The sequence below is a fragment of the Podarcis melisellensis genome, assembly GCF_964234715.1.
Source record: "Podarcis melisellensis genome assembly, chromosome: Z".
Classification (NCBI taxonomy): Eukaryota; Metazoa; Chordata; class Lepidosauria; order Squamata; family Lacertidae; genus Podarcis; species Podarcis melisellensis.
Window position 1 is genome coordinate 8,358,216 of NC_138547.1, and position 18,282 is coordinate 8,376,497.

At 45.0% G+C, this 18,282-nt stretch overlaps 1 protein-coding gene and 1 long non-coding RNA gene across 4 annotated transcripts; one reads left to right on the top strand and one right to left on the bottom strand.

The window, feature by feature from the left end:
- Positions 1 to 448: 448 nt before the first annotated feature.
- On the bottom strand, positions 449 to 16,852 carry TMEM268 (transmembrane protein 268). Of its 3 annotated transcripts, XM_081897042.1 has the most exons (9): positions 16,553 to 16,849; positions 16,249 to 16,447; positions 12,928 to 13,037; positions 10,850 to 10,957; positions 10,291 to 10,440; positions 9,157 to 9,267; positions 5,870 to 5,950; positions 2,960 to 3,145; positions 461 to 1,422 (listed from the first exon to the last, which is right to left on the bottom strand). In XM_081897042.1, the coding sequence occupies exons 2-9, from the start codon at positions 16,355 to 16,357 to the stop codon at positions 1,243 to 1,245; spliced, it is 1,035 nt and encodes a 344-aa protein (XP_081753168.1). In that variant the 5' UTR covers positions 16,358 to 16,447; positions 16,553 to 16,849; the 3' UTR covers positions 461 to 1,242. The 3 variants fall into 3 exon arrangements, with proteins under 3 accessions (XP_081753169.1, XP_081753168.1, XP_081753167.1); XM_081897043.1 differs by having other exon boundaries at positions 449 to 1,422; positions 10,904 to 10,957; positions 16,249 to 16,852; XM_081897041.1 differs by having other exon boundaries at positions 462 to 1,422; positions 16,249 to 16,849.
- Positions 4,058 to 6,034, top strand: LOC309361823. Its single transcript, XR_014164658.1, has 2 exons — positions 4,058 to 4,216; positions 5,897 to 6,034. It is a non-coding gene; the product is annotated as an uncharacterized lncRNA (long non-coding RNA).
- Positions 16,853 to 18,282: the final 1,430 nt, after the last annotated feature.

An 18,282-nucleotide genomic window follows, 5' to 3' on the forward strand; every position in this document is an offset into this window, starting at 1 on the left:
ATCGCACAAGGGATTTGTGATCATCTCTTATTGGCATGGCTTGCTGGATGTCTGCACAGGAGGTTGGAGAAATTTTGCCAGTACTGTGCTAGGCAGGCCATTGATCTCATTTCATTTCACAGTAGCTCCTTAAAGGAGATGACAAAAATGCATCCAGAAAATTACTGCTGGACACTTGTTGCATATGGAGAACAATGGTGGTGGCTACTTTTATATTTGTACCCCACCTCTTTGCCTGGCAAATCCTCAAGGAGGCTTACTGATAAAAAATAAACACAGCTAAAATCACAGAAAAACTAATCATTCAAATTACATTTTATAAAATAAAATATAATTAAAACTATATGATCTAAACCACAGAGCCTAGGGCTTGCTGATCAGCGGTTCAAATCCCTACGACGGGGTGAGCTCCCGTTGTTCGGTCCCAGCTCCTGCCAACCTAGCAGTTCAAAAGCACGCCAGTGCAAGTAGATAAATAGGTACCGCTCCGGTGGGAAGATAAACGGCGTTTCCATGTGCTGCTCTGGTTCGCCAGAAGCGGCTTAGTAATGCTGGCCACATGACCCGGAAGCTGTCTGCGGACAAACGCTGGCTCCCTTGGCCTACAGAGCAAGATAAGCACGCAACCCCAGAGTCGTCTGCAACTGGACCTAACGGTCAGGGGTCCCTTTACCTTTACAATAAAAAATAGCTAGAATGAAAAACAGCACAGCACCAGTCCTTTCATTAAAAGCATTCAGCTCCCCAAAGCCTATTGCAACAAGACTTTACCTGTCAGTAGAAAACACCACAAGGAGGGAGCCAGCCTGGCTTCTCTGGAGAGGGAGTTTCAGAGTCTGGCAGCAGCTACCAAGAAGGTCTTCTCCTGCATCCCCACCAAGAAAGCTTGTCAGGATGGTGGGACCAAGAGAAAGATCTCCCTTGAAGCTCTCGAAACCTGGGCAGGTTCTTATGAGGGAATGTGGTGTTTCAGATAGCTTGGACCTAAGCCATTTAGGTCATATAACCAGCCCGGGACAGCAATCTGGCAGCTCTTTAAGCCAGTTGAAGTTTCTGAGCACTTTTCAAAGGCAATCCTATGTAGAGCATGTTACAGCAATGCAAATAGTGCGTAACTAAGGTGAGTGTCACTGTGGCCAATTCAGACAACCATGTGAAATGATTCCCCCAGTTTGCAAGTTCTAGGTCTCCATTCTGGTTAATACTGTGCCTAATGCAAAGGGCCACTTTATCCACCACTGGTCACCTCAGCTTGAACCAAGAGGATCTCTTTGCCAGCACTGTAGTCTCGATGAATTGGCACAGGCATGGGGTGTGGTTGAGTGATACATGTCGTCTTGCAGCAACCTCTGTGAGCTGACCACTGACCAGAAGTCTGATGTAACAGCCACTGAAGATTGCCAGTAGCTGATGGGCCATCACCTAAAATCAGTCAAGCATCAACATTTATTGATGATGTAAGAACATAGGAAGCAGCTGTTATACCAAATCAGACCAGTGGTCCATCTAGCCCAGTGATGCCTACACCAATCTGTAGCTCAAATAGCACTTCATGTGCTGTCCCTGAAAGTTTGTGCTAGAAGTGGAGAACATTTTCTGACCAGCAAGCCAAATCCTTATATCCCCAACCCAGAGACCATCTACATGTCAGTCATCTGACGTCAATATGGTACCAGGTTATACTGAACTCTGAAGCCCTGACTATGGGGTCTCAGTGTGGAATTGTTTGAGAGCTCTTTTGCAACAGCACAGGATTCTTTGCAAAAGGGCTTTCAAACAGCCCAACATTGAGCTTTGACTGCACATGGCTGTTTCCAGTAGGGGAAGAGGCATGAACAGCCCAATGGGGCAGGATTTAGTTCCTACTCATCAGCTGGTGAGCGGAGATTAAACCCTGCTGCTTCGGCTATGTGTACCAGTTCCCAATAGAGTAACTGATGCATGCAGCCAATTCAGAATCAAACCCCTCCCACCATTGGAATGGCATCAGTGGGCATAGTTTCTGAAATAATGGCCTCACAGGCCATAATTGGCCTATCCTCAACCCTGGCTTATGTCATAATAAACCACCTCTCCCCAAAATTTCAGGCTGGAGTCTTTCCCAGTGCTGGGGGTTGAACCTGAGACCTTCCATGCACAAAGCAGGTGCTCTACCACTCACCTGTGGCCCTTTCCCTTCTCCAAACCCAGATATTCTGAGCAATTTGCTTCTATATTGCACAACTAGCCTCCAACAGCTTTTTAATCCCATTTCATTTAACATTATTGTCAACTTAAACATTTCCATCACTAATTCCTATTAGGTTTACATCTACCTTTCCAAACTTTCATGTGCATTACCCTTGCTGGTGTTAATATATACAGTAACCTAGTTGTTACTGTTTTTATTACCTGCCCTTCACTGTGAGGTCCAAGGGTGGGTTACAACTTTGAAAGACAAAGTCTAAAGCAACTTAAAATAACCAAAAGGTGTGTCCTAAAAGTTTCTTGAAAAGTTCCTGACTTAAAAAATATATATATTTAAAAATTCCTTTAAGAATTCAAATATTCCTTGAATGTCCCTTGCTTATCCACATTATTTAAAAGGCACAATCATATATCATTGGCACTACATTTTATTTTAAATATTTCTTAAACATTTGTAAGTGAGCAGTAGTGCCTGGTGCCCCCTTGGGACTGGTAGGACAAAAGGTATAGAATACGAAAGTAGGGTGGTGCTGGAACCAATGACTGATAGAGGCACTAGTTCTAGTTTTGCCTCCTCCTCTGCTGAGGTCTAGAAGGTCAACCTTGAGACTAAGGAGGAGAAAAAAACTAACAGGCAGTGCCACCTTCTGGACAGTTTGTAAGTAAGAAATCAGGCAGGTATGGGCTGGCTGAGTACAGAGGCTGGTGAAGATCCACCTCAGTTCTCCACCAACACCAAACCTTTTTACGGACTCCTTCAATGAATTCTTACCTCAGGGGCTCCATCTGGGACAAGCTGGAGGAACTCTCGGTATGCCAAGGCACTTTGGTTGCTGTCCTTTTTCTCGGGCAGCAGTTCAGAATCTTCTGAAGAAATTCCCAGGCCTTTTTCCTGACTTGGAACGATGGGAGTCTCTATTACAATGCAGAGTTCTTTCAGGTTGTGCTTCAGAGCAGACTGAAAAGGAGCCGGGAGGAGCAGATTTGCAGGACAGCGATATTATTCTGCATCACCCAGAAAAGCACATTCTGCAGCAATCAGCTAACAGCAACAATGATCAGCTGAATCCCTTTGGGTCCCTTCCAACTCTACAGTTCTATGGTTTTATCTTCCATTCTCACAATGGAATTTCCCCTTCCTCTCCTGTCTCCTCTCTCCATGTGAGTCCTGACACACAAAATTGCTCTGAAGGTCCAGGTGGCACTGAGGGCATGCAGAGACAGGAGAGGGAACAGAAGTTCTGTTTTGTGAGCAGAAACCATTCTGCTTTCGCTAGGAATTTGTTGGATACAATTCAGTAGCAACATAGGCCACATTCGTACCATCCATAAAGCACTATGCTACCACTTTCAACAGTTGAGGCTTCCAATAAAGGATTATTGGAGCTCTAATTTGTTAAGGGTGTTTCACAAAGCTACAATATTCAGGAGTTACCTGTGAGGCGGGATTGATTGTTAAACCATTCTGAGAATTGTAGCTCTGGAAGGGATAAATTAACAACTCTCAGTACCCTTAGCAAACTACAGCTCCCATAAGTCTTTAGGGAAGCTATGACCGCTTAAGGTGGTATCACAGTGCTTTAAATGGATGGCGTGAATATGGCCATAATCACACAAATGAATATGAGTGTTGTTGACAGCATGGGTTCTGAGGGTTGTCTCTAAGTTCTACTCAGAGTAGACACATAAAAATTAAGAGAACTAAGTCATGTCTAACAATTTCAATGGGTCCATAGGCACCAACTCTATGGGGCTGAGGACAGCTCAGCCCTCACCCCAAAGTATGTGGGGACATGGCAGCCTCCCCTTAACTTGAGGAGCTGGGCCTTGTTGGGCCTCTCCGCAGCTGCAGAGGACATCAGGCCTCCTCCTGACGTGTGTGACATCACATGTGACATCACACACATGCAACAACCCCCCCCCCCCAAATGTTGGGCAGAACTCGGCACCTATGAATGGGTCTACCCTGTGCAGGACTAACATTGGATACAACCTTGAATCTTTGTTGAAGTGCCACTAGTGGTTCCAAGTGAGTAATGAATTTGGGGGGATTGAATGGGAGGAGGATGGTGATCTAGGTGACTGGGTAGGATGTTAACTTGGGAAAATAAACTGCTGTGAGATTACTTTATAAAGAAATTACTTGGGGATCATCATTGGGGACAGCTGAACTGATCTTGAGCACAATCTGTCAGGAAATTATTTGGACATAAATGAATTAAAGAAAAAGCAATATGGGGTGACCCAGAGCAGGATGCAAATTAATGGAAGAATATTCCTATGGTGATTTGGTGCTAGGACTGCTTTGGCTACACAGGGAACCAGAACTTAGAAAATGGAGATGGATATTGTGTGTGTGTGCTGGTGGTTCCTGGTGTCTACCAGGCAGAGGCACCATGTTGCCCCCAACATTGGGTGGGTTGGCACATGTTGCACACGCCCCCTATGCTGTGCAGGCCAGACCGTTGCAGCCTAGAGGAAGGCTGCATCGGCCTGTGTGGTGTCAAGAGATGCCAGGCAGGAGCAGCCTACTACAATCTGTGCTGGTCCTTGCTTGCATCAAAAGATGCTGCGCAGGCTAGTGCAACCTCTCACCAGGCCGCACCTGTCCCCACAGCATCTCCCGACACTATGCAGGCTAGTGCAGCCTTCTGCTAGGTCACGCTGGTCCCCACAGTCTCAGGAGATGCTGAGCAGGCTGGTGCAACCTCACACCAGGCTGCCCTGGTCCCTGCAGTGTCTCCTGGCACTGCGCAGGCTGGTACAGCCTTCCATTGATGCTGTGCTTTGCTCGGCTAGACCTCCTCCACCCACTCAATATTTGGGGGCTGCATCCCCTGTTAAGGAATATTGAGGGGGCTGATGACATCTGGAGTTGGTGTGCCTGCTCCTGTGAGAAAGCAAGGAGCCTAGCAATAGATAGTGTCAGTCAATTGTACCATCCTGCTCTCAGTCATGAAGAGGCGAAGGAGATGCAACATCTCCTTCTTCCGCCCCCTTGTGCCTTTATGTTTAATTGGGTTTCAGCCTTGTTCCCTGAATTGACTCAGGTCCAGATCCAGGCTAAGCGATCTCCACATCTGTCTGGATTGGGTCCCCAGATCCTGGGGAGTTGGACACAGTCTTACTAAACAAGACTCTTCAGTGTGATCCAGCAGTGATGTTATTTCAAAAACTCTGCAAAAATACTGAATTTCTTTTTTGAAAAACTAACTAGCTAACTAACTTTAGAATGACATCTTTAATGAAAATGATAGACACTTGTCCCAAATGGAATAGTTAAATGACTAAACAGACTCCATTGATTGAATTCTGTATATTTAATTTGTTATAACCCACAACCTAGTTTTAAGAGCAATGAGTCAGTGTCTTACTTTGGTGGTGGTGGCTTTTTAAAGCATGACAACATCCATCAGCTGGATTCTGGTAATTCTGAAGAATATTTCTGTGCCTGATATAATTGCAGGCAATTCTCTGTATGGTTGACTTGAGAAAGAGGATGATGGCTGTTTGCTTATTCACACCCATTTGGAAGATGGAGCTCAAATTAATTTATTTGTTTTGTTTGTTTTCAGCAATGTTTGGTTTGTTGTCAGCAATGCCACTAACAGTTTCGGCAGCATGGCTTCCTTGGAACCCTTCTGCCTTAAAACAAAACAAAAACCCTCCAATCATCACTCACCTTCTCATTTCTCTTCATTTCTGCCAGAGAGTCTGCTAAGAATTGAAGGCATGGCCCCACGTCAAAATGAACAAACCAGAGCTGATGGGGGAAGTCAAGGAAAACAGCCCTATATCTGATGATCCCACCAGCCATGCACAAATTATGGCAAATGATGAAATTCTTTGCAACTCTCTATATTGCTTACTGGAGAAAAGGATTGATGTTGCCTACTTATTCACACCCATTTGTAAGAAGGAGCTCAGATTGTTTTAATTGTTTTACTCTTATGTAGTAATCTGTAGCAATACCACCACCTATGGACAAATTGTGGTACTGGATATATCATGGCAAGTAAAGAATGTATGATGTTAAGCTATAGCTGGAGAGAAGCCTCAGGCCCCAGGCTGACTGTGACTCTCCAGGCCTCTCTATCTTTCCTTTTGAACTTTTTCCAGACCACACCTCATTGGCCCTGCTTTGCACCATGAGGGCTGTATCCAATGTTCTCTGTCTACTAGCACAAGAGCTCCTGTGCCAACAGTTGGGAGAGATTGCAACGTTGTGCAACAGAGGGATCCAACATGACAGTTAGAATAGTGGGAAAACAATGTGCAATAAATTGTGCCATCTATTGGGCAATCTATTGGACGTGGGTGGCGCTGTGGATTAAACCACAGAGCCGAGGGCTTGCCAATCAGAAGGTCGGCGGTTTGAATCCCCGTGACGGGGTGAGCTCCAGTTGCTTGGTCCCTGCTCCTGCCAACCTAGTAGTTTGAAAGCACATCAAAGTGCAAGTAGATAAATAGGTAACACTCTGGCGGGAAGATAAAAGGCATTTCCGTGTGCTGCTCCGATTCACTTAGTCATGCTGGCTACATGATCCGGAAGCTGTACGCTGGCTCCCTTGGCCAGTAAAGTGAGTTGAGCGCCGCAACCTCAGACTCGTCCACGAGTGGACCTAACAGTCAGGGGTCCCTTTACCTTTACCTTTATTGGGCAACACAGGTACATTCTCTTGCACAACAATGTTCAGCTGGTACAAAACATTTTGCCAGTGGTACAAATGTACTGCTGTGTCTTTAACTCCCTCTGGGATTCTCCAATAACGATTTCCCACCCAGCCTCTCCCGGCCTTTCTGCAAAAGGCTACTTCATCTTGGTGACCGGACACAAACCAGTTAATTTTGAAACATTCTGTCTGTTGTGGACCTTGGTTTCTCACAGCCACCCATTTGTGGTGGGGGACTTGTGATGTGCAGGATCATTCGCACCTCCTTCCCCCTTCATAGCCAAAGTAGACTTTTCAGTGGGAAACCACACTCCACTCTGGTTTGCTGCATTCCTTCCCGCTCAGTACAAGCTTTTCTGTACCAGGAAACTCCGAATCAAAGAGTGTGGTGTCGAAGTCAGCCTGAGCTTCATGCCGTCATCAGGCACATGCGATGGGGAACTTCTTCCTCTGCCTTTCTGAGAAATGCAAGAGTTGTTCATGGGAATCGGTGGGGCTCCTGCCATTGTTTGAGCCAAGAAGTTTGCTGCTGATAGCAAGATGTTGAAGAACCCCATGAGACCCCCTTCCTTTGGACTGCAGGATCCAGTTCTGTCAGGCAGAAGCTGCCACAGGGGTCTGGCCACCGTCCTGTTAAAACCACTCTCTTACTTAATTTCTAGGGGTGTTTTGGTTTCTCTTTCATAAATGAGCATTGCATTTTTATTTTTATTTTTTTTAAAATGGCTCTCAGCCCAGCCTGGCCTTTTGGCCGCCTGTGAGTCAGATTGTTGATTCCTCTGGCCCATAAATGGGTTGTCACTGTTTGGATAGGCCTTTTCTTTGATGTGAAGCTTCTGTGTTCAGCCACAGTTTTGTTTTCACCCCACCCCATATTTACAGCCAACTCTCATGTCTTCTTTCGAGTTGCTAGAACCTTTTCTCCTCCTGACTTCAGGAGCTTGCAGAGAGTGAGATGACTGCATAACCAAACGTTTTCTCTTGCATTTTGTGGGAGGGCTGGGTTCCTCTCTTCCAGCTGATTCTGTTGCCTTTGTGGCTTGAACCCAATTCTTGGGGTGTCAACTTACGAGTGCTCATATCCAGGCTGGAGGAATAAATGGCTGTGTGTTTAAACCCAATTTCGTTGGGGTGGTCCTGCTAATTCTGGACTCTCTCCAGAGTTGCAGAAGTACATAGCAAACTTTTCTTTTCTTTTCTTTTAAGATGGGAACACTGTTTTCTTTGGGATGGGGCCAAAGAGGACTTTTAATCTTCTCCAACCCTTCAAGATACCATGATTACAGCAAGTCTTCCTTTATGCTATGATTTGTTTTATGATTGAACTGAGCAACAGTGGTGTTATTTAAATTCCCATTGCTGCTTTCGCCCAAGGATCTTTTGGGGTTATCTTAAAACCAAGATCCACTCCTTTCCTGTGTGTGACATCTTCTAACAATCTGCTTTTCTCTGGGCAACTTCCGGGGAACATCTTTAATGGGTCTGCAAAAATATTTTCAAACGCAGAGCAAAAATGGCCACTTGGTAGCCAATTTGGTTCACTAGTGTGTTTTTTCTTATTCTAGTTTCCCAGGCTCTCTCACAAAGACCACAAGCATCCATAAACACTTTCCTGCTGCAGTCGCTAGGGCATGTGTATTCTTTATCCTGTGTCTCTCCCCCAACTCTCTGTTTGGGGACGGTGTTGTTTTTTCATTGTCTCTTGATCAGGATTCCACCCCCTTCTCCCTTCCCTGTGCCATCTGAACAGTATTGACCCATAGTGGAAAGAGAAATTTGTTAGCTGATTCATCATTTCTTTTTTAAATGTTTAATGGCATGTAATCCTTTTGCTTTATTTTTATTTTTTAACAAAAAAGCCTTCAGTAATAATCCTGATTATTATCCTCAAAAACAAAACAAAACAAACCCAAAAAAACTTAGCACTACATTGGATGCAACCCCAAGTGTTCACCTGGCTGGAATGCATATTTGAACTCCGATAATGCCTTTGACTTGCCTGGATTGAGGATAAAGCGGAGTGGGTGAGAAGGTGCAGAAACTAGCCTACTTTGCAAAGGCAAACATTTACATTTGTTGTTCTACCTACGGCTGCCCCTGGTCTCGCCCACCACTAGCATGTGGTCCCCAGAAGGCTGCCCAGAAGAGAACAAGGTCCTTCATCAGCCAAAGGTCCCCACCCTTATTTTATTATATCATTATATTCAGAGGTAAATATAGGGTGAGTTCTTAAGTAACAAAACTGAAACTTCAGTTCTCCCTGACTTGGCATTGATTTCAATCTGAAAAAGGATACCTGTGGAACACTACATTGCTTCTCCGGCATATTTGTGAACCCCACCAGGAATTTGTTTTTCATGAAAGCTTCGTTGGCAGCGGCTAGTCTCATGTCTGTACTTACATTCAGCTGTTAAATGAGAAGGAGAAGGAAGGGCATTAAAGGTCTCAACCACGGGATGCCCAGTGGAGGCAAGAGGAAAGCCATACCACAGTCTCATGGGCATAGGCAGTTTAACAAGCTGGTTTAACAGTCATTCCCCACAATTTTTAAAGGGGAACATAGAAAGCTGCCTTCTGCTGCATCAAGCCATTGGTCCATCTAGTACAGAATTGTATACACTGACTGGCATCAGCTCTTCAGGGTTTCAGGCAGGGGACATTCCCATCCCTACCTGGAGATACTGGAGTGAAACCTGGGACCTTCTGAATGCAGCCAGGTGCTCTGCCACTGAATTATGGCTCCTTGTAGGAAGCTGTCTTATTCTGAGTCAATGGTCCATCTAGATTTGTATCATCTACACTGCGTGGCACTGGCTCGCCTAAGTTCCCTTCCAGCTCTGTCCAAGGATTGGACCTGGGACTTTCTGCATACAAAGCAGATGTTGTACCCCTGAGTTAGAGCTCTCCCACTTAAAAGATAGGAACAGGTGGACCAATGGTTCAGACACAGTTATAAGACAGCCTTATAACTGCCTCTGGGCATCAGTCCATCTGGTTCAGTATTGTTCATGTTGACTGGCAGTGGCTCTCTGAAGATTTCAGGCAGGGAGTATTCCCAGATGCACCTGGTGATGCTGGGGAGCTTCTTCATGAAAAACCTGGTTCTCTGTTGCTGAGCTATAACTCTTCAGGGGGGGAAGATTTGAGCTGAGTTGAGCTGACAATTCCGGCTAGGACTGTGATGAGGTGGGTTTAACAAATGGGGTTGCAATGTGCAGCCACCCTCTAAAGCAATTGCTTTGCAAGATGTGAGCCAACTTCTTATTGCTTTTCAGGCATTGCTTATGGCATTTATTTCAGTGAATGAAAGTTGAACTGAATAGGCTCCATTGGGTTCTGTTTTTAATTTGTGATTATCTGAATATGAATCCCTAATACCTGCTGGTCATCATGGAAATCATAACTGCAGACATGTCTCAACTCGTCTTACCTTCCTTTGATGTTGATGAATTGTGAGTCTGACGATCAAGGCAGCCACTAGGGCAACTGCAGTGGCCAAAATACTGATTTCCCAGGGTTGTGCTACAGAATATATCTGCAGGGTGGAAAAAAGATTGATCCAGAGGGTCACGTAGAAAACCTGAAAGGAGGAACACAATATTTATCTAATACAATAGAGGTGAGCAACTTTTTACAAACCAAGGGCCTCATTCGCTTCTGGTCAAACTTCTGGGAGCCAAGTGCCAGAAGTGGGGTGGGGGAGAGAGGCTTAAAGAGGGCAGAACAATGAATGCAAATTTTATCTTCATACAGTTGTCTGATTGCTACACCCACTCACACACCCCTTCTCCAGCCATGCAAACAAAAAGCATAATTGGAGTTACTGGGCACATTCTTGAGCAGAATTCTGAGGGCCAAGAAGAGAGGTCTAGAGGGCCACATTTGACCAATGGGCCTCTGGTTCCCCATACCTGCAATATATATATAGTCATTTTAGACCCTAGCAAACCCACATGCCCCAACTCTCACTGAAGCAGTATGGTGCTTACCACAGCAATTGAGATCGCAAATGCTCTGGAGTTGTAGAAAAGGTGCTTTCTCACCTCTGGTTCTAGCACTGCACACTGAATCAATTTTTTCCACTGGTCAGCTGTCACCTGCATAAGCAACAGCAGCATGGTCATTTGATGTATGCCCGAATGCAATGGACATGATCCCATAACAGCATGAAGTGAGCATAAATTCACTGCCATGCTTTGGACTGCGGCCAAGAAGAGCAATGGGGACTAAGAAATGTGTGAAGGGCTGCTCACCCCACAAAGTGGATCAAGCTGATCCCTTCTGCCAATTTTTTTTCCTTTCCTCTACCATTCTGCTTCCTCTTCCTCCTCACCAAAGGCCAGACCACCCATGAGGCAAAGTGCAGCAACCACATTAGATGCAGATCCTCAGGGGCGACAGAATCAGCCTCCAAGGAATTCCTTGGCCGCTGCTACAGTGGCAGCAGTGGCTGTGGTACACTCCTTGGAAGCCAGATCTGCTGCTTCCTCAGCAGCCTCCTGCCTCACAGTGCTACCTCCACATCAGCTTCTCTGCAAATAGGAAGCATTGCTAGTCTCCCTGCTCCTCTAGTGAGGAAATGGTAGGGGTTGCCCCCTGGGTTATGCACTTGCCTGGTTTGATTCAGGGCACACACCCAAACAACAGCCTTTGAGTCTCACTTCAGCAGTCTGGTAAGGTTGATTTGACTCGCTGCTTTGTTCCCATTGTAGATCTTTATCCCTCCCTTGATCTTAATGAGAATCTCCACTGCCCCCTTCTTCTCTGGTGTGTGTGGGAGGGGGAGAGGTACTTTGTGGTTCACCTCATGTGCCAGACTGTCTTGGGCCTACTGCCGTCCCCAGCCAAGGCCGGGCTCAGGGCAGCTAACACCAAATATATAATACATTAAAAACACAAAATCAAACAATTGATTAAAACACAGCTCAAAATCACAGTAAAATCAATATAAAATGAAGTGGCAACCCACGAATCACAGCCATGAGGGTAGGAATATTACCGTATTTTTCGCCCTATAGGACGCACTTTTCCCCCTCCAAAAATGAAGGGGAAATGTGTGTGCATTCTATGGGGTGAATGCAGGCTTTCGCTGAAGCTTGGAGAGCGAGAGGGGTCAGTGCGCACCGACTCCTCTCGCTCTCCAGGCTTCAGGAAGCTATCTGCAAGCCTGGGGAGCCCAGGGGAGTTCCCGCAGGGCTCCCTAGGCTGCGGATAGCAGCCTGCTGTCCGGAGCGCGGGGCGTGCTGAAGCAGAGCGCCCCGCGCTTTGGGCAGATATCCTTTTCTCCTCTAAAAACTACGGTAGGTGCGTTTTTAAAAGCTCGGGCTTCCCCGCGGCCGGGGGGGGGGGGGATAAAACAAAACAAAACTAGGTGCGTCCTATGGGCCAGTGCGTCCTATAGGGCGAAAAACACGGTAAATGTTTGCCAGGCCTGGTCACTCATGCTGGTCCCATATGGGCCGATAGAAAGCGCCAAGGAGGCCACTTACATACAGGGTTTCATGGGAAAAAGGAGGTCAGACTGGGCCCGGACAAAAGGCCTGATGGAACAGCTCCGTCTTGCAGGCCCTGGTCTCTTGCTACAGAATGTTCCACCAGGCTGGGGCCAGGGCTGAAAAGGCCCTGGTCCTGGTCGAGGCCAGTCTAACCTCCTTAAGGCCCAGGACCTCCAAAGTATTATTATTTGTGGACCGTAAGGTCCTCTGCTGGGCATGCCAGGAGAGGTGGTCCCGTAGGTACGAGGGTCCTAGGTAAGTCAAGAGTCCTACTAAGCATAAGAGCTTAAGAGCATAAGAAGAGCGTTTGTGGATCAGGCCAATAGCTCACCTGAAGAAGAAGAAGAAGAAGAAGAAGAAGAAGAAGAAGAAGAAGAAGAAGAAGAAGAAGAAGAAGAAGAAGGCGAAGGCGAAAAAGGCGGCGGCGCTTGGATAGCAGCAAAAAGTACTAAAAGTACTAATTACTCCTTGCGATCTGGTTCATCCTGATTTTTTTCCTTGCACAATCAAATTATATTGCATCTGGTGGCTTTTATCTCTGCATGATTCAACAAGACATATGCAACCCTCACCTGAATTCCCATGGTCTTCAATCTCTCTACCCAAAGATTCATATCAAAAAACGTAGAAAAACAGGACTCGTGAGCTGTGAGAACCATAAGCATTTGCCCATTGTGAAGTTCTGGAAGGCAACAGTAAAGAAGACTGAGTATAAGCATTGTGGAGTGGCTATCACTTCATAGCAGTGCATGTGCTTTGTGTGGAAATGGTCCCAGAAAGGATGTGGTGTTCTCCAAATGTTCTGCACTACATCTCCCCTGATCTCTGATCATTGGCTATGTACTGTACCATTCTGGACATCTCCTGGTCTCCTCTAAGTAGAACCATGAGTCCTTCCCAGAAATACAACCAGAGATCCTTTAGAAATTAGGAATATAGGATTCTGAGGATACATATTTGTCCACGTAAGTACACTGGTACCTCGGGTTAAGTACTTAATTCGTTCCGAAGGTCCGTTCTTAACCTGAAACTGTTCTTAACCTGAAGCACCACTTTAGCTAATGGGGCCTCCTGCTGCCGCTGCACCGACGCTGCACAATTTCTGTTCTTATCCTGAAGCAAAGTTCTTAACCCGAGGTCATATTTCTGGGTTAGCAGAGTCTGTAACCTGAAGCGTATGTAACCTGAAGCATATGTAACCCAAGGTACCACTGTACCTTGCTCTGGCTGGGAGATTTGGAGTTTAATCTCTGATTAGCCATGAATAGGGATGAGCAACTCTTGTCAGTTTGTTTCACATTTTTCCTGTCTAAAGCTCAGTTCTCCAATTTCCACATCAGTTTGCAAATAATAATAATAATAATTCTCATGAAAGTTCATTTGCATTTTTGTACATACTTCTCCTAGTATACAAATCGTTTCCCCTGATAAATGCATGCTTGCATGCTATTTTCACTACCCCTGGCCAGAACCCCCTTGACATGATTTTATATTTCCTTGCAGACACAGATAAGTATGTGACCTGGCGGGTAGCACTTTTTGCAACTGCTGCTAGGAAAATTAGAGCAAATTATATAGCCAAGGTAGCCATTAACTTAAAGGTGATGAATTTATTTGATCCTATCTATCTACCTCAGGCTATGCTCTATCTTTGTCACCACACTCTGAGTATAAATTGCACACTGTAATAATTGATATTGTTTTTAACATTAGTGACCATGTGATGATTTTAGCTTATGAATTTTATTGTTTAATGTTTTTATTTGTACATTGGAGTATTTTCATAGCTTTGTTTAGAGTACGCAATGTTTTAATAATGTAAATGTTTTAAGTCCTTTTTTTATCAATTCAGTATATTTTCTTTTAATTGTCAAATAATTCTGTGTACATTGCGGCAGCCTTTGGCTACGTGCAATAGAACTGACTGAGATGTTTTTCTTTGTCTGCATTACTCAGTTTGAGATCTGTGTTGTGAAATTCCATAAAGTGCAAATTTTGGGGGCTGGCTGTGTTTGAGTTAACTTATCATTTTGGAAACTGTGGTTTACGTATGTGTGACTTTAAGTGTGAACTGAATCGAATTTCTCCCCCGTCCCTACTGGAAATGCTAAGGATGGAAATTGTTCTGTGTGGAAAGCAGGGACCTCGCCACTGAGCTTTCAGCCCTTCCAAAGAAAAGATTCAGCTTCACAGATTCTTTGACTGGACAGCTAATGGGACAGCTTCCCAGAAGTTGTTCAACTTCCACCACCATCATCCTTGATCATTAGCCATGCTGGCTTAGGCTGAAGGGAACTGTGGTCCCAACAGAATCAGGAATAAGCCAGAGGGCATTCTGTATTCATCGCATGCAGCAATCAGTTCTGCTGCAATTGGTTTTTTTCCAAAAACTATGTTATTTTTCTCTCTGTTCTGCTGTAGTGAAGTTGCATAACTCAAGTAAGTTAAGCAATTAATTATGTAGATTATAGAATATATTCTTAGTACGTTATTCCAAGCCATTCATTTCAGTGCAAAGGAAACATGATACATGCAGGTGCTGTGGTTACACCCTGTGCCATAGACCCCGCACTGTATAGTGTGGGGATTCATTTAATGGCCTCCAATATCCCACCCATCTCTATGGTTCTTTGATTCTATGGCAGTCTTTCCCAACGTGGGACCCTCCAGATGTTTTGGACAACAACTCCCATCAGCCCAACCCAGCATGGTTAGGAATGATAGATGCAGTCCAAAAAATCTAGAGCATCTCAGGTTTAGGAAGGCTATTTCTCAGGCAGAAGTATTGTCTCAACCATAATGCACACACTCCATTTATAGCTGGAGGTACCAGGGACAATTATCTGTATGCAATTATCTGCACACTGCTGTACCATGGAGTTATCATCATCCTTGAAGGAAAAGAGACGGTAAAGGTTGTCCAACAATTTCTGGAGCAGAGAAGGGGGAATAGCCTACTGATCCTCCAAAAGACATCACTGAAGTATCATATTGAACTGATCGTGCAATGGCTGCCATAAATTTTGCCACATTATTCTTTTGTTTTAAATTAGGGTTACCAGACATCGCCAGAACCTTTCCTAAAATAAAACATGAAACCCACCCCCCCAAAAAAGTGTACAGGATTCCTTGAAAAAAAATCTGGTAACTATATTTTAAATTGCATTTGTTTAAATGTGAAACCTGGTGAAGCCCAGTCCATTAAAGTCACTACAGTGCATTAAAATATACCTAAATATCAACACAAGGCAATTCATGGATGGAAACTCTTTCTCTCGAATAGTTTCTATGGGCTCCTCCAGACAAGCTATTCATTGAGTATTCATTTTGATTTGCTTGCAATGACATACCTTGTGATCTCAAATTCCTGTGGTGCCCTGTGCATTGCCAAAATTCAGTGGCCTTCCATTCTACATCATAGTTGCAGCACCCCCTATGGCGCTTCCATGCTCTGCACCCAGTGCAACTAAACCAGTTGCACTCTCCTAAATCTGCCTTTGTTGCTTGCTCAAAGCTTGCACAGAGGATAAATTATATCCAACTCATTCTGTTTGGTTTGTGGTTATACAACAATGAGCATTCACCCTTCATTCATCCTGATTTGCTTGTGCAGTGTTTAAGCGTCTTCCAATTATTCATTCATTTATTTCATTCTTTTCTCCTTCACTTACCTAACCGCAAAATATCTGTTTCTTTTCCTAAAGTGGATTTGCTACATTGGGAAAACAAACCCCTAAATCAGCTGCAATTGCACATATCTAAATTTCCTTGTTTGAGTTTTAATCCCTCCTGCAAAACACTGACAGTCTGGATATAACCCATGTTTAGTTCAGTGTGTGTTGACTATTCTACACCTCATTTTTGGCAATCAACAGTGCATTCATCTACATTACCTTTCTTCCAGTAGTCTGAATGTTCCTCCCCTTGGGTCTGACAGTAAGACACGGAGAATGGTAATTCGTCTTCCTTAGACATGTCCACTTGCTTTTTCCAACAAGCCATATTGCAGAGCAGTGTCACTCAAGAATTTCAGAATCAGATGGAAAATCTAGCTTTCTGCATCCACATCTTCCACCTGGAAGTTGCTCTGTCCTAGGAAACACCAAGCTAATCATGTGATATCTGATCTGAGAGGTGGTCGAGGGTTGCAAGTGGAGGCCAAGCAAGCTCAAGATGGGTCCTGAGATGGAAACCTACTTGTCTGAGCTCTCAGTAGAAGATCTGTTGCAGAGTTCTGCCCCTGTTACTTCACATCCTCCTCCTTTCATGAAGCTTTATTGAGTCACTATCTGAAGCAATGTTATATACTCATCAACAGTGGGTGGAACGAGACTTGGCAAGAGGCCCATGCATGTATGCAACACAGGTCCTGCATTTACCAACCATGGGAAAAGGCAAGTTATGTCAGAATCCAGTTACAGGGCCCTCTTTTTCTGCTGCACTTTCAGAAACTCAGCCTGTCAATGTTTTGTCTTCTCTGCTGTTTTCTCTTTGTTGATTTTTCCCCCTCAATTCATGCACCTAAACACACATACACAAACATGTACAAGTCATTAAGGTACCGTGAGTGGGGAGGAGAGGCTGAAACAAAATGTTGCAATGTAGAGGGCTGCTGTCAGCAGTGGTTGGTGCCCATTGAGATTGGTAGGGAGGAAAGCTGAGAAGCCAGCACTAGGTGGAGCCTGAGCCAATGACAGACAGAGCTAACTCATTCTAGATTTGATCTCATCCTATTCTTTTCACAGCTCTATAATGGCAGCACTGAGAATAAGGAGAAGCAGGCTAAGCTAACTGTCCATCAGCTGGACTATTTGTAAATAGGAAGGAAGGCAGGTGGCACCTGACTAAGGACAGAATGAGGCTGATGGAACAGCACCCATTTCTCCTTTTAGACCAGACTCCACTGGCTGCTGTTCAGGGTTTTGCTTTGTTTTCCCTGGAGTTAAAACATAGGCTGTACCACTGGAGACTAGTCCATGGAAGTGAATGGGACTTTCCCCTACCAACTATTGTCTGTTCCCAATCAGACAGCTACCATCTGTTTGCCTGCCTGCCTTCATCCTTACTACTAGCCAGGGGGTGGCCTTAGCTATCAGCTCCCTCCTCATTATTCTCAGTGTTGCTCTTGCAGAACTCAGGATGGGGACAAAATCAGAATTAGCCAGCTCAGCCTGTCATTGGCTCTGGAGCCACTTACTGTTTGATGTTCTTTTGCAAACTCCTGCTCAGGATGAAGGCCTCTTGCAAAGGAGCACCCTGTACCACGCAGGATTGATGCCTCCACTGATGGATCCTGTGTGCTGCTGCTTCAGAACAGGTCTCAGGCAGGAAGGAATGGCAGGTGGCAGGCACCTACCTTTCCCCAGAAAGACACAGCCCATGGTCAGTGTAGGGTTATTGTGGGGGGTTTCCCACCCAATGCCTGCCTATCCTCCCTGTCTGACATCCCATAGTCTCATGGCCATGGATGCCATCCGACCCAATCTGTAGCGATCCATGGCTGTACCGTAGTCACCCAAATATGGCTGATCTGGGTCATGCATCAGCCAAATCTGTTGCATAGCCCTCGGTGCAATCCATAGTCTGCACTCTTTCACTTGTGAGGCTTGTTATGCATTGCAAACCAGAAACACAAGACCCCACTTGTACAAAAAATGAAGAAAGAATATGGGCTGCATACCCTTGGTTCTCAAGGTCCTTTGGTTCCATGGATTCATCCCCAGTGCCCTCTACCCTATAAAGAGCATTATTCAGAATAGCAGTGTGCACAAGCCACTAAGGAAGATAATATCGCAATGACATTCAAAGCAGCAAGCTTTTGTTCATTCAAAATTCAGTTAAAACCATCCAGTTTAATTAACTCAATCAAACTGATGAACTACATCCAGTCTTACCAGCTTTTCAAAGCCTGGTAGTCATTTACACCT